General features: G+C 40.8%; 1 protein-coding gene across 1 annotated transcript in view; it reads right to left on the reverse strand.

The window, feature by feature from the left end:
• THSD4 (thrombospondin, type I, domain containing 4) overlaps nucleotides 1–16,761 on the reverse strand; it is a 673,841-nt gene that overhangs the window by 99,195 nt on the left and 557,885 nt on the right. The window contains exon 9 of the mRNA XM_010834474.1: nucleotides 10,384–10,588. Within this exon, the coding sequence (XP_010832776.1) occupies nucleotides 10,384–10,588 (205 nt within the window). The remainder of the gene's footprint in view (nucleotides 1–10,383; nucleotides 10,589–16,761) is intronic.

The raw sequence follows: 16,761 nt of genomic DNA on the forward strand, positions 1-16,761 counted from the left end.
AGAAAATGTAGGAAAACACAAAGTGCTTGGAAGGAGACAGAGAGTTGACCTATAAAAACGTAAAACATATAAAATTACAGCAATGAAAAAGATATGGTAGTACAGCAGGAAGAGACAAATAGATCAACAGACCTGAGCTGAGAATTCACAGGTATATCTACAGGTGTTTTAATTTAATAATGGCAGATGTGTCCTTTCAAATTACTGAGGGCAATTTAAACAGCAGTGTTGGGACCACTGTCTATCTATTTAGAAAAAGACAGACCCCGAACCTCAAACTAAACCTCAAATTAATTCCAGATGGAGTAAACATTTAAATATAAAAAATTAATCTAAAGGTAACAGGAGAAAATATTAGAGAATAGTTTACACAGGTCTTCCTGTGTAAGACAAAATCCACTAGCCATAAAAGATGATTGATCGATTTGGCTAAAAATAGACTAAAATTTTCTCCACAGAATAACTGATATCATGACAACATGCTTACAGCAGAAAGCGAAGAACTGAAGAGCCTCTTGATGAAGGTGAAAGAGGACAGTGAAAAAGCTGGCTTAAATCTCAACATTCAGAAAACTAAGATCATGACCTCTGGTCCCATCACTTCATGGCAAATGGATGAGAAAACAATGGAAACAGTGACAGACTTTATTTTCTTGGGCTCCAAAATCACTGCAGATGATGACTGCAGCCATGAAATTAAAAGATGTTTGCTCCTTGGAAAAAAAGTTATGACCAACCTAGACAGCATATTAAAAAGCAGAGACATTACTTTGCCAACAAAGGTCCGTCTAGTCAGAGCTAGGTTTTTCCAGTAGTCATGTATGGATGTGAGAGTTGGACCATAAAGAAGGCTGAGCGCTGAAGAATTGATGCTTTTGAACTGTGGTGTTGGAGAAGACTCTTGAGAGTCCCTTGGACAGCAAGGAGATCAAACCAGTCAACCCTAAAGGAAATCAGTCCTGAATATTTATTGGAAAGACTGATACTGAAGCTGAAGCTCCAGTACTTTGGCCATCTGATGCGAAGAGCTGACTCATTAGAAAAGACCCTGATGCTGGGAAAGATTGAGGGCAGGAGGAGAAGGGGATGACAGAGGATGAGATGGTTGGATGGTATCACTGAACACCTCAATGGACATGCGTTTGATCGAGCTCCGGGGGATGGTGAAGGACAGGGAAGCCTGGTGTGCTGCAGTCCTAGGGTTGCAAATAGTTGGACAGGACTTAGTGACCGAACAACAACAGCAACTGATACCATACACAGAGTTGAAACACAAGATAAAGACTAATAAACATACATGAAGAGAATGGTTATTACTCGTAACATATATGAATTCTTAAAATCAGCAAGAAAACTACAAACAATTCATAGCCAATCCATCAGAGTACAAATAACAAAAATAGTGGTCAGGGAAATGGAAATTAAAAATCTATACTAAAAATTGATTGTTGTTTGGTCACTAAGTTGTGTCCGACTCTTTGCAACTTCATGGACTGTAGCCCTCCCATACTTTTCTGTTCATGAGATTTCCCAAGCAAGAATACTGGAGTGGGTTGCCACTGCCTTTTCCAGGGGATCTTCCTGACCCAGGGATCGAACCCATGTCTCCTGCATTGGCAGGTGGATTTTTTACCACTGAGTCATCAGGGAAGCCCTAAAAATTAAGTACGTTCATAATATTCAGTGTTGGTAAAGATGTAGAGAAAGGATTCTTTCATGAACTTTTGGTGGGGGTATAACTTAATACAAGTAAATCTGGAGAGAAATATTGCTTTATCTTTCACAGTTTTAAACGCTCATTCTATTTGATCTATAAATTCTATTTCTAGGGGTCTATCCTACAGAAATATTCATGTAATATGAAATGATACATATATTAGGATATCCATGAAAGCATTACATGTTAGAGAAGCTTTCTTCAATTTTCTTCTCCAATAATTGGCTGTTTTCTTCTAAAACATCTTTTTCAGATATTTATCTTAGATTTTCATGCTATGGGGTTTTAAAAGGTGTCCATTGATGTTATTTTCAATTATCCATTGATATTAAAGACAAAAGCAGGGGGAAGGCTGTCTGAGAACTCTGTACACGTTGGCCAAACTTGTTAATAGGCCACGTTCTAGGAGATGGGGCACCGGTCCCTAAGCAGCCCCTCTTCTCATTCCAGAATGAATACTGAGGTCTGGGAGCACCAAGTCTCCTGCCCGTACCCTTTTGGATGCCAGGGTATGCAAAATGTGTGTGCTGGCATGCCTGTTCACATAACAGGGTTTTTCACTATTTCCTTGTTTTGCCACCCCTTTCTCCCCGCCCACCCTTCATTTACTTGCTGTCTCCCAGATTCACAAGAAAATGCAGGTCAGCACCCCGCCCCCCATCACAGTTCCCTCTGCTACCTAGGCTGTGACTTCCTTTGCTCTGTTAGTGAACTCTCTTCCACTAACTTTTGAGACTCTGTTCCAGAAATTTGTTAAAATCATGTAATAAATGCCCCCCGCCCCGCCCCACGACCCATTTTTTGGATGGTTATAGGTTACACCCTCTCTTATTCCTTTACTGTCATTTTGAAAAATCTTGGGAGGAGGGGAAAAAAACTCATGCACTCAGTCTGTCATCTTGAACCACAAATCAAAAGCATTATTTGCAATATTAGAGCTGGAGATAGTCTAAACACCCCTCAGTAGGAAAATTCTGAAATAAATTAGGTTGCATCTATTGTACGGAATGCTCTTCATTAAAAATATAATGAATTAGCTTTATATGCATTGATAAGAAAAGATATCATGGTATAACATTAAAATATGAAGAAGGCATATATAATATCAATTTTAGAAAATATATATTTATTTGCAATTCCACAGAGGTCTGGAGGGTATATACTAAACTGTTAAGAGTGGTCCTTCATCTCCGTCTTTACACTTGAAACCAGTGGATCAAGGGTGAGATTGGCATGAAGAAGGAATTTCATCTTTTTGCCCTATGCCATGTGTATTATTCAAAACTTTTACAATGTATATGAGTAATTATTTGAGGTTAACTGTCATATAAAGCTGACATAGGTGTCATGCAAAGGTGATGTATCACATTATTTACATACTCTAGTCTTTCCCACGTTGAAAGCTGCTCAACTAATAAATTAAACAAAGATGTGCAAGTTACAGATGATCCATGATACTTGACATTTTTTTGCTGACCCCTACTTCCACTGTTTTAAAACTTTTACGAAAACATGCTTAAAAGTAAAGATATTGGCAGTTTATTTTTAAAAGCTTATAAATCTTCAAAAAAATATCCCTTCTAAGGCTCTAAGATAATGTAAGATGTTGGCAGATAGAAGATGTCCTGTAGAATCAATTTTTGCTTGGTATGCTTTTATGTCTGATTTCTTAACTGTTACATAATGACATTAGTAAACTGAGCTGGCTGAACTATGCCAAACTTTGATATTTCAGCTAAAATAATTTCACAACATCTTATTAAGGAAGAGGCAAGTAATATAAAATGTCAATCATTTAAATAAAATTAGACTTAACTTTTTATTTCCAAAGAGCAGGGTTCAGAATAACTCAAGTGGAAAAGGAGACTACATAGCTTACAATAGATACATTGGTTCTAAAGTATTTTTCATGGAAAAAAAAACAAAAAACAAGATCTAGGAATCTGTAATCCACCAGCTAGTTTGTATTTTGGACCATGTGAAAAATTCAAATAAACACTGAAAAGTGGAGCTCTGTAGAACTTCATTGGTTTCCAACCTAAAATAAGACAGATAAATATCCCATCTCCTGAAATCTGTGTGTCATTAAAGGTTATGATTCCTCCAGCTTTGTTCAGAGAAATAGTAAGCATCTTGAGATGCTGAGCTGGCCTGTACTCCCAGCTGCACATGGGCCAGAACCCTTGCAAGTTATGGCAGGAACAGGGCCAGGACGCAGGCTTCAGAATCTGAGTCCAACAGGTCCAGTTCTTGATGACCAAACCAACATTAGCCATAAACTCAGTCAGGTTGAATGCACCATCATTTATGTATCAGCCAAAGTTTTTGATATATAAGACTCTTTCTTCTGTGAAGTTTTTTGGCCACACCATGAGGCATACAGAAGCTTAGTTTTCTGATCAGGGATCAAACCCATACCCCCTGCAACAGGAGCATGATATCTTAATCACTGGACTGCCAGGGAAATCCCTTTTGTGATGTTTTCAATTTTTTTTTAATTGAAATATAGTTGATTTACAACATTATATAAGTTCTAAATGTTCAATAGTGATTCAATATTTTTACGACTATACTCCATATAAGGTTACCATAAAATACTGGCTGTATTCCCCGTGTGTACAATATACCTTTGTTGCTTATTTATTTTATACATAGTAGTTTGTATCTCTTGATCCCTTACCCCATCGTGGCCCTTCCCCTTCCCTCTCTCCACTGGTAATCACTTGTTTTTTTCCCTATAATTGAGGAAAGTAGGGAAAACCACTAGGCCATTCAGGTATGACCTAAATCAAATTCCTTATGATTATACAGTGGAAGTGACAAATAAATTCAAGAGATTAGATCTGATAGACAGAGTGCCTGAAGAACTATGGACAGAGGTTCGTAACATTATATAGGAGGTGGTGATCAAAACCATCCCCAAGAAAAAGAGATGAAAAAAGGCAAAATGGTTATCTGAGAAGGCCTTACAATTAGCTGAGAAAAGAAAAGAAGCAAAAGGCAAAGGAGAAAAGCAAAGATATATCCATCTGAATGCAGAGTTCCAAAAAACAGCAAGGAGAGATAAGAAAGCCTTCTTAAGTGAACAGTGCAAAGAAATAGAGAAAAACAAAAGAATGGGAAAGACTAGAGATCTCCTCAAGAAAACTAGAGATACCAAGGGAACATTTCAAGCAAAGATGGGCACAATAAAGGACAGAAATGGTTTGGATCTAACAGAAGCAGAAGATATTAAAAAGAGGTGGCAAGAATACACGGAAGAACTATACAAGTCTACGGCCATACCACCCTGAACATGCCCGATCTCGTCTGAACTATACAAAAAAGATCTTCATGACCCAGATAACCACGATGGTGTGATCACTCACCTAGAGCCAGACATCCTGGAATGTGAAGTCAGGTGGGCCTTAGGAAGCATCCCTACAAACAAGGTAGTGGAGGTGATGGAATTCCAGCTGAGCTATTTCAAATCCTAAAAGATGATGCTTTGCAAGTGCTGCACTCAATATGCCAGCAAATTTGGAAAACTCAGCAGTGGCCACAGGACTGGAAAAGGTCAATTTCATTGCAATCCCAAAGAAAGGCAATGCCAAAGAATGTTCAAACGACTGCACAATTGCACTCATTTCACAAGCCAGCAAGGTAATGTTCAAAATCCTTCAAGCTAGGCTTTAACAATACATGAGCCAAGAAATTCCAGATGCACAAGCTGTATTTTTCTAAATACAGGAACCAGAGATCAAATTGCCAGCATCATTGGATCACAGAAAAAGCAAGGGAATTCCAGAAAAACATGTACTTCTGCTTCACTGACTACACTAAAGCCTTTGCCTGTGTGGACCAAACGAGCTGTGGAAAATTCTTAAAGAGATGGGAATACCAGATCACCTTACTTGCCTCCTGAGAAACTTGTATGCAGGTCAATAAGCAACAGTTAGAACCAGACATGGTTCAACAGACTGGAACAATGGACTGGTTCAAAAATTGGGAATGGAGTATGTCAAAGCTTTATATTGTCACCCTGCTTATTTAACTTATATGCAGAGTACATCATGTGAAATGCCAGGCTGGATGAAGCTCAAACTGGAATCAAGACTGCCAGGAGAAATATCAATAAGCTCAGATATGAAGATGACACCACACTAATGGCAGAAAGTGACGAGGAACTAAAGAGGCCATCTCTTGATGAAAGTGAAAGAGGAGAGTGAAAAAGCTGGCTTAAAACTCGACATTTAAAAAACAAAGATCATGGGATTCGGTCCCATCACTTCATGGCAAATACATGGGGGAAAATACGGGAAAGAATGACAGACTTTGTTTTCTTGGGCTCCAAAATCACTGCGGATGGTGACTGTAGCCATGAAATTAAAAGATGCTTGTCCTTAGAAGAAAAGCTATGACAAACCTTGACAGCATATTAAAAAGCAGAGACATCACTTTGCCAACAAAGGTCTGTCTAGTCAAAGCTATGGTTTTTCCAGTAGTCATGTACAGATGTGAACTGGACCATAAAGAAGGCTGAGCACCGAAGAATTGATGCTTTCAAATTGTGGTGCTGGAAAAGATGTTGAGAGTCCCTTGGACAGCAAGGAGATCAAACCAGTCAATCCTAAAGGCAACCAACCCTCAATAATCACTGGAAGGACTGATGCTGAAGCTGAAGCTCTAATTCTTTGGCTACCTGATGTGAAGAGCTGACTCACTGGAAAAGACTCTGATGCTGGGAAAAATTGAAGACAGGAAGAGAAGGGCACGACAAAGGATGAGATGGTTGGATGGCATCACTGATTCAATGGACATGAGTCTAAACAAACTCTAGGAGATATTGAAGGACAGGGAAGCCTGGCTTGCCGCAGTCCACGGGGTCACAAAGAGTCGGACACTACTTAGCAGCTAAACAACAACAACAACAAAATCTATAACAAAGGAGACAAGAATATACAATGGTGGAAAAGACAGTCTCTTCAAAAAGACAACTGTGTAAAAGAATGAAACGAGAATATTTTCTCACACCATATGCAAAAGTAAACTCAAAATGGATTAAAGACCTTTAAGACCGGGAACCATAAAACTCCTAAAAGAAAACATAGGCAGAACACTTTCACTCAAATGCTAGTAATATTTTTTGAATCTGTCTCCTAAGGCAAAAGAAACAAAAACAATAATAAACAAATGGGACCTAATTAAACATAAAAGCTTTTGCACAGCAAAGAAAACCATCAAGGAAACAAAAAGACAACCGATTAAAAATATTTGCAAATGATATGATCAATAAAGGATTAATATCCAAAGTATATTACTAGCTCATACAACTCAATATTAAGAAAACCAAAAGACCTGATTGAAAAATAGGCAGAAGACCTGAATAGACATTTCTCCAAAGTTTTTGAGTTTTAAATTTCACCTTTCACATCGCAATTCAATAACTGTAACTTCATCTTTTGTGAAGCAAGCAAAGTAAAGAATGTCCAGTTTTAAAAGTCAGAAGACCATACATGGAAAAACACTTGACGACTAAAGTACTATACATAAAGTACAATTACTATTATTAACTCAGCAAACAGCTTAGAATAAGTCATTTAAATATTGTGGGTTTTCAAAAACGCTTTGAAAACGAGGTGATTAAACCATCTTCTTCAGCACTAATAATGCAAGTCCTTCTGTTTTCATGGAAATCTAGTTTCTATCTCTATCAAGTTTGGAGAGTCAGTCATTTAAAAAATTCCAAGTATTTCACATGGCATGTCTGATTTTTATTACAAATAACTACAGGCTATTCAGGAAAACAATAGGGCAACTAAAAAAAGCTTGTTAAAGTTGTGCAATTTTTAAAAGCATCTGATCTATTCCTTTCCTCTAAGTTGCCTCCTCTGCAGAACAAATGTATGCAGACGCCTACTCAATTTTGTGCATCAAGTCAAATTTTTGTACAAAATACAGTTTACACAGGTAGAAGTCACCAAAAAAAACAAAACAAAACATCATTACTCGGAAAATTGTGGAGAACCTTACCATATAACTCTTTGAAAGATGTTTCAAGGTTTGAAAATGTGAATTGTGAAATATAATCTTTGAAAAATTCAAAAATAGCTAGACAGACCTGTGCTCTAATAGCTTACACATAATCTCAAACAATTGCATGCAATTTAACTTTTAAAACATACAGATTTCACAGAACAGGAAATTTAGTAGAATAAGTGGAATAGATTACGAGAACACCTGTGGTGAGAAAAAGACCATTCCATCCATTGTGCATTTTAAAAGAATTAATTTTACGGAAGGCAAATTAAATCTCAATAAAAAGGAAAGAAGAAAACAAAAGAGCCTCTTGAGTGATGCAGCTATGTACTAAGTGATGCTTAAGTGCCATAAACACAGCCCCTGTTACCACCTCTGGAAACTTCTTTCACTCCCATCTGCCCTTCTGTCTCTACTCTCCCACTCTGCCCATGTGGCATCATGTAACACTGCCATGGGCTGGATTTCTCACATACCCCACTGATCACTGGCTGTAGGAAGCTGTACTTGATTTTCTGAATCACTCTTCCACTGATTCTGGGTACTCACATCCTCCTCTGCCTCCTCTTCATCTTTTTTAGGGAATTACTGTGGCTCAGTTGGCAAAGAATCCACCTGCAATGCAGGAGACCTGGGTTTGATTCCTGGGTCAGGAAGATCTCCTGGAGAAGGGATAGGCTACCCACTCGAGTATTCTTGGGCTTCTCTTGTGGCTCAGCTGGTGAAGAATCCACATGCAATGCGGGAGACCTGGGTTCGATCCCTGGGTTGGGAAGATCCCTTAGAGAAGGAAAAGGCCACTCACTCCAGTATTCTGGCCTGGAGAATTCCATAGACTGTAAGGTCCATGGGGTTGCAGAGAGTCGGAGACGACTGAGCGACTTTCACTTTCACAGAATTTGTTTCCATGAAGCTTGGACATACTGACAAGCTCTCTGAGACAAAATAGACTGAACATTTGTCAACTGCTAACAAGTCCCAGGGGCTCTGTGGGGTCCTGAATATTTGTTATCCTATGGCTTCTCATGAATACTTATAAGAGCAAGATTCTAGATGAAAACACTGGGACTCTGAGAGTAGCTTCCATTCAGACAGCTGGTGGATATTCTCCCAGGTTAACTATTTTAACTTCAGAAGGCACAGCTTAAAAACCACATACTGGTTAGAACTAATTTGATTCAGGGAAAGCACTAAAAACTACACAAAGTTCACAAAAAGTGGCATTGTTTGTTGGTGCATTTGAACACAATCACACTTAAAATAACCCCTTGAAGAACGTTTTCCATTCTAGGAACAGAATATTTATGAAGATTTGTTCTTTTAATAGTATGAAAGAAAGGAGACAAAAAGACTATTTTTTTTTTTGCAAATGAAAATAATGCAACAAACTGCTCACGGGGGAACCTAGGCTTATTGCTACTTTGGTGGCTTCTGGGTTTGCCAGAGCAAATGTAACAGTTTTTCCACTTTAATTGGATTTATTTCCGAGTCCCATTTGCCATGCTTTCCTCCTCCCACCAATAAAACCAAAGGAAGCTAATTTTAGATGCATTTGCCCGGGTGGAGAAGGACAAGCTGCAGTATCTGGAGGTCTCAGGTTTGGAGTTATCTTCTGGGGTGATCGTGGTATTTGAAATTTGTAAAATTCATGCTCTCTCAGTTGCTGCAGCCAGTGACTACTGCCTGGTGAACCAAAACTGCTCATGGGTATTATTACTTGGTAGATGCTTGGAGACAGACTGCCTGGATTCGAATCCCCACTCCACCTCTTCCTTGCTGAGACTTTGTCAAATTACATAAGTGTCCTGTGCCTGTCTTCTTGTGTATGAAATGGGGATGGGAATAGCTCCTATCCTCCGGGGCTTTGAGAGGGTTCAACGAATTAATACCTGTAAAGCACCCAGAATGTCTGGCAAATAGTCTGTGCTATTTAAATTCCTGTTACACAACTAATTAAAGAATAAAAAAGTATATTGCAAAATTGCTTTCCTTATGCTATTTGGTTAACTGATTAGTCCATATTTACATGAATTAGAATTGCTAAAAATTAACTTGCAGGACCTGATTTGCTTAGCATAAAATCAGCCAGAAACCCAGAAGGAAGACTCAACAAATATCTCCATTTGTGGGAAGATGGGTTAAAAATGGTCTCCCAATATTGATGGTATTGCCCCAAATGATCGTTAAGAGGTTCTACAGCTGTCGTGAAGACGCACACATACTGTTGACCCAGCCTGATGAAGCACAAAGAAGAGGAAAATGGCCTTTGCCTTAGATCCCTGCAGAGTGAGAGTCTGGACAGGACGATCGACTGCCCGGTCCCCCTGAAATTCCAACAGAAAAAGACGGGCGGATCTCTGGGCTTTTCAAAGATCTTCCCTCCTTTCAGAGAAACAAAGCAGACTGTTCTCAATTTCACAACATGATTTCTCTTGGAAGGAACAAAGGCTGGTTTAAACATCTCCTTCCAAGAAAGACCTTCTTACTTCCTCCGTCTCATTTCAAGGGGACACAGGTGGTGCTTTGGCATTCTCCAGGGACACCTTCTACGTGTCCACGGACCTCTGGACACTGCGTTTTACCATCCTGGAAGGAATGAAGCATCTGAGAACAACAGATGGTTTCCTCTGGGAAAAAGCCAAGCTTACCCAAATAGTTGTTGCTCTTGTGCATCTCGGTGATGTTGATTTTTGTGGCTCCTTGGGGAATCTCCACAACTCGGTGGTAGCCCAGGCTGGTGAGGGCATGCTTAAACACACCCGACACAACCTGGCAGCCTGTGTTATCGCCTCCGCACACCCCGCATTTGTCCACAACTTTGTCGGAGCCTAGGTAGTCATCACAGCCAATGCTCTGCAAAGAGGTGGAAAACAAGAGACTCTTGTAGCATATGTCAGGAGAGTCCCAGGGATGAAGGGCACAGGGGACCACTGAGGATCTATTGGTGGGTCTTGAACTGACAGTGTTCTTGCCCCCATCCAGCTCCTGGAGATGAGCAAGTTCCTCCTGCCTTTGACTCAAAAGAATTTTACTGAGCACCTACTCTGGGCAAAGAACTTCTTTTCTAGGTATGTGCGAAATGTACATTGTAGCGGCGAGGTGGGGGTCACAGAGAGTAAACTGAAAGTGTTCGTCGCTCAGTCAATCCAACTCTTTGCGACCCCATGGACTATATCCCACCAGGCTCCTCTGTCCATGGGACTCTCCAGGCAAGAATACTGGAGTGGGTTGCCATTTCCTTCTCTAGGGGAGCTTTCCAACTCAGGGATCAAACTCGAGTCTCCTGCATTGCAGGCAAATTCTTTACAGTCTGAGCCACTGTAGTAAACAAGTAAGTAAAACAAGCACATCTGGTGGTAGTAAATGATCAAAAGTAACACAGGGAAAATGAACAAGGAGGATGTGGGGGTTGGACATTTATTTACACAGGTTAGACACTGAAGTTGTCCAGGAAACCCATCCCACATTGGAAGATTTGGGGACCACGATAAGCACTGCACCTAAAACTGGGTTCTGTCCCCACATCTTCTGTTCTAAATGACAGACAATAGAAACACTTAGCCAAGAACCCCCCAAAAGTAGTATTCTCAGGCCCTGTTTCTTAGGAAATTAAATCAAATTGGTTAAGATCTGGATCCCCGCTGGTCTCTGAGTCTCTGAAACATGGAGCAGTAGGACTTCTGATTGGCTCTTCCAAAGCATTTTCCCCAGAGCAGAAAGGTACAGGAAAGCAAGTGACAGAAACATCAGTAAACAGGATGATATGCATCTAAGTAACAGGATACTGTCTGTAGAGGCAGTCTCCCATCCGGTTTTAAAGGAAATCTGACCTTCTTGCATTTCCTACCGTGAAGAGTCTTCCCATTATTCATCTCAAGATCTTCTTGCTTTATCTTTCCCCTCCCTATTCATGTATCTCTTAGGGCAATTAAACCTTAGGACAGAATGGGATGATTTTCACAGAATCCTTTCCACCACTGATTCCATAGGGCTCACATTCATGTATCCTGAATTTAAAGTCAGGATATGTGGTCTGCACAGAGAAGTTTCTGTCACAGTTCTGCAGGCAGACAGAAGTGAGCTGACCTGCAGTTTGGACAATGAAATATTGGAATGACAGTATTTATTTCACTGGGTTCAGGGGATAGGAAATGATACTTGAAATTAGAATGGTACTCTACAACTTGAGAGACATTTGCTGAATCACAGGGTTGTGATGGTTCTGGAATTCTAAGAGCAGTCATCAAACCCCACCGCAGGGGCAAAGTGGTCAGCAAACAATTCAAAGTCCACCTTGGATTTTGTTAAACAATCTGTTCATGTGGGTCCTACAGGTCCAATCTTATAGACAGAGGCAAATCAAAAGGTGTTCATTCTCCCCCAGCCCAATGCCTGCTTCGTGTTTTGACTGACATCTCTCTGCAGGCACTGTACATCAGCATTATTACTTCCATATTCCTGCATGCACATTAGTCCATCAACGATAACTGGTCTTTCTTCACAAATAGCTTCTCTGTAAAACATTATTTCTGACAATAGCAGAACATCATCTCAGTATGTTCCTACACATCCCATTAACCTTTCAAAATGCCATGTTTCCTATGTATTTCTCCTCCCTCAAATAGTTCTTGCTCTCACCCCACGCACATTGTAGCAGAAAAATAAGGAAAATGCTTTCCGTGCATGGTTTCTACCCTGCACCCCTGCTCTGGGTTCTCCTTTGCTTTTAAATAAGCAAACAAACAAACAAAAACCCACAATCAGAAAAAGTTTGGGAAAGTAGATCCCACTTTGCTAAAGAAAGATGCTAACTGAATGAAGGAGATGCCTCTGATGGTCACTGATGGGGAGATGAACAGAGAAGCTGGCAGCACTCACTCCCTGCCCTAGCAATATCTAACTCTCCTCCCTTCCCCCAACCGTGATCCATTCTTGCTACCCCTGGACTCAACTTCTCCCAGATGGAGCTCATTCTCTTGGGGTACTCCAGGTAAATTAAAGAATGGGTACCAAGACACAGAAGTAGGAAAAAAACACTGAGGAATCAGGAAACGTGCTCATAGACAGACATGGTTGAAGTGTAGGTTTGCTAGGAGGGATCAAAGGATGCTGGAGAATTCAGCTCAGTTTCTTAAGGATCTTTTTTGCCAGGGTGAAGAATCGGAATTTTATTCTATTGTATCAACAACTACTGGGTGTCTGAAGAAGGTGAGGGCCACCCTCAGATTTTGTTCAGACGATAACCTCGGCTGTAGCTAGGAGTGGGTCTTAGAGTGGGGAGAAGAGGCAGTCTAGTGAGTTCTTCTCTTGTCAATGGGGTGTATGGGCTATTTCAGGAAAGAACGAGAGCTTTCGAAGATGGGGGCTGACATTGCGTGACTCCTCAGCCTCCAGCCCAGTTAGAGTGGGACAAACACAAAGAAATTATACAGCCGTAGATTGCTTCAGACAACCCAGACACAGACAAAAAAGCATTCTATCTTGTAAATCAGACACGATATTAAAATGTTCTGCACAGTGCAATGGATCCCCCACCAGATTTCCTATACAGCACAGACACTCCTGATAAATCTAGATGTGGAGAGGGAGGGCTACAGCAGTTTTTCCTGGTCTGGGGGTTGCCTTCAGAGAAGCATGTGGTGGCACAAGAGATGGCAAGAACTGAAGATAACATCCTGCCTTCCCAGAACCCATCTCTGGACTCTGAGCGCCCAGGGTTTACTCCTTAAAAAGAGAAGTCAGAAGGGGTGTGTGTGTGTGTGTGTGTGTGTGTGAACCTTCTTTGAGGAGTGTCAGGGGGCTAACAGAGCACACTTCTAGGGTTCTAGTGGCCACCCAGGGCCTCTGAAAGACTGGATTGCCATGGAGGTGTTAAATGTCTTATATGCAGGTCACAAAACAGGAAGGACAATCCCATAACATGAACTGGGTGGAGGACATGCTTTTAAGATTTTTATTTTTAACACTGTGATCACTGGCAAATTACCTATCTGACAATTGTCCCTTCTCCTGCATAGGGCTATGATGAGTATCTGATGATATAAAGAGAGAAAATTTGAACTTGGAGTCCAGGCAGGGCATAGCTAAGGAAGTGACCTTTGGGCTAGAATCTGAAAAGCAAGAAGGATCATTTATGGCAAGATCAAAACATGTAAACACCCATTTTATCACTGATGTTGTTGAGTGACTGCACCAGGCAGGCCATCTGGGAAATGCCAGGCTGAATCTGACACAGGTCCTGCCTATGGGAATTTGACTGTAACTGGGGGGATAAGACACACATGCAGAAAATGACATGCTAATAGGCAATGAGGAGTCCCTGCATCCTCTGTGTCATGCTGAGTCAGATCAACTCTCTTTTAGAAAGCTGATAATTACCAATGGGGCAGATAAGTCTGGAGAATGTGGCAATATCCCAGTCCGAACTAGGGAAATAGTGATGGCAAGAAGAGGATTTCAGAGATGCTTAGGAAGCAAAATGGACAGGGCTTTGTGAGGAGGAAGGGAGCTCCATTTGTCGCCCTCCTCTTCTTCTTCCCCCTCCTCCTCAGTCTTGTCATACCTAACATTTACAGTCTTTGTCATTTTCCAGGTCCTCTGAATATACAGTTTTCTCATTTACTCTTAAAAGCAATCTATACTATTGCTGAAAAACTAGGAAAATAGGACTTAAGAGACAGATTAGGTGACTGACTCAAGGCCATTCTGCTAATAAGTGGTGGGGCTGGATCTGAAGCCAGAGCCCATGCTTATAACTATTATGCAAAAACTGTCCCCCTCCAAAGGATCAGAGGTCACACTGAGGGTTAGAGCATTATTGAAGGAGTGGATGGTGGCAGTGACCCAGATGTAGAGGAGGAAGTTCAAGGCAGTGTTACTACAGCAACAGTGAGAGCTTGGTCCAGGAGTGACTCTGGTGTTCTCCTCTTTCAACATTATGGAGTATCAAACACATCATGTATCTCTCACACACAGACTATTTTAATACTATACACACAGTAAGTGAATAAATATTCTGGCCCATCTTCCTATCACATTACCTTCTTATTGTTTTAACTTTTCATTTAAGACTCACAAAAAGCTATAAAAAGAGTACAGAGCATTTCAGTGACCCCATCACCCAGCCTCCCTTGAGAACAATATCTCACATTGTCAAAACCATGTATATCATGCATATCAGTATATTAACTCAATAATAAACTTCATTTGGATTTTGGCATTTTTTAACCTGCACTTTTTTTTGGTGTATGTCTACAAAAGTTTATCACATGTCTGGACTTGTGTGCTGTGTTACTTTCTTTAAAGCATCTAGTATTCTCCTCCAAAACATGGCTGGGTAAATTGATAAGGGGAGCTGACGTCATTTACCAGGAAAAGCAGTTCGGCATGATAGAAAGAATATTGTACTGGGAATCAGGCAACCTGAAGCACAGTCCTGGCTCAGTCCCTAACTTACATGTGATGCTGGTTGGGTTGCTTCTCTCTGGGCTTGGTGCTGAACATTTCTATCATCATCCAGACCTACACGGGACATTGCTCAAAAATGAATCTGAAGTGAATTCTGGTTTTGCATATCAGAAGTCTGGTCAACTGGTCTCTGATGGGCATGACTTAATAGCGCTGGTTTATGCCTCTAATGGGCTTTCCTGGTGACTTAGAGATAATCTGCCTGCCAATGCAGGAGATGAGGGTCTGATCCCTGGGTTGGGAAGATCCCCTGGGGAAGGAAATGGCAACCCACTCTAGTATTCATGCCTGGGAAATCCCAAGACAGAGAAGACTGGCAGCTATAGTGCATGGGGGTCACAAAAGAGCAACTGAGCGACCGAACACAACAACACGTCTCTAAACTCTTCAGAGGCACCACCCAAGAGGCAACACTGGAGGCTGCTAGAGCTAGGTCTTGTGCTGCATCTCCAACTTAGGGGTGTGCCTCATTGGACGCGTCAATTAGCCATTCTGAGCCTCAGTTTATCTGTGACTGTGGTGGCACCTTCTAGCACAGTTGTGAAAATTGAATGAAGTAAACACAGAAGGCATTTAGCAGGATGCTGTGATAGGGTGGCTTCTCAGAAAACACTGGGTTTATCATTTTCTTTACAGACTTGGTTTTATCTGGAATCCATCCATTTTCAAGTAAATCCCATCACATATAAGTGCTCAGACTCACTCCTATTTCTATAGCACTTTCTATTACTTCTCAGTTGTAGATATTCTCTTCTTCATTTGGAGAAATTCAGAGAAGTCTGAAGAGCTAAGAAAAGGCCAAGTTCACCAAAAATGTAAGGCACCTTATGTGGTTCCTTTGCATCCTTACTGCTCAAACAGTACCAAGTGAAAATGGTCAGAACAAGCATCTGGTCTTTGGTCTACCTTTATTTCATCTCTTTCTTTTTTTCTGCTCGTCACGTACTGTCATTCAAAAGAGATATTTCTTGTTGTTACAAAGGTGATTGGACAGCCATCAGATATCCTTTTACTCTTCCAGTGATTTTTGCAACATGTTGTAGGAAAATTTTACATGTTGCAAGCCATCACAGGAGAAATTGCTCAAGAATTGCCCCCAGTTGTGTGCCAAAATTAACCTAAATGAAATTTCCTGTGGGAAATGAGCAATCTGGATGACATATTTGGTGGTGAATTTCACAGGGAGGAGGCCTCTGTATATCATGGCAGGGTAGGCTGGTGCCAGGCGTGCAGATACTGGAGCTTCGGACTCCCTAATGGGAAGCAGATGTTTCTCTGTGTGCTCAGTAAACATACCAGATAGGGTAACCTCCACCGGTTGGCCAGATGACACCAACAGGTAAAACGAAGTGCCTTAATAACCATGCTGTCACAACAGTGTGGGAGAGCAGTATTATTAAAATGACTAGTCGTTAACACCAATGTACTTATATTTATGCTGAACTAATTTGTGGAAATATATATGGATTCCAAAACTTCTATTCACAACATCCTGTTGAAAGAAATTATTGGGCTTATGATAAATATCTCCTTTTTTTTTACAGTCAGGAATGTAGATC

Source organism: Bison bison, unplaced genomic scaffold (assembly GCF_000754665.1).
Source record: "Bison bison bison isolate TAMUID 2011002044 unplaced genomic scaffold, Bison_UMD1.0 scf7180017864034, whole genome shotgun sequence".
Lineage (NCBI taxonomy): Eukaryota > Metazoa > Chordata > Mammalia > Artiodactyla > Bovidae > Bison > Bison bison.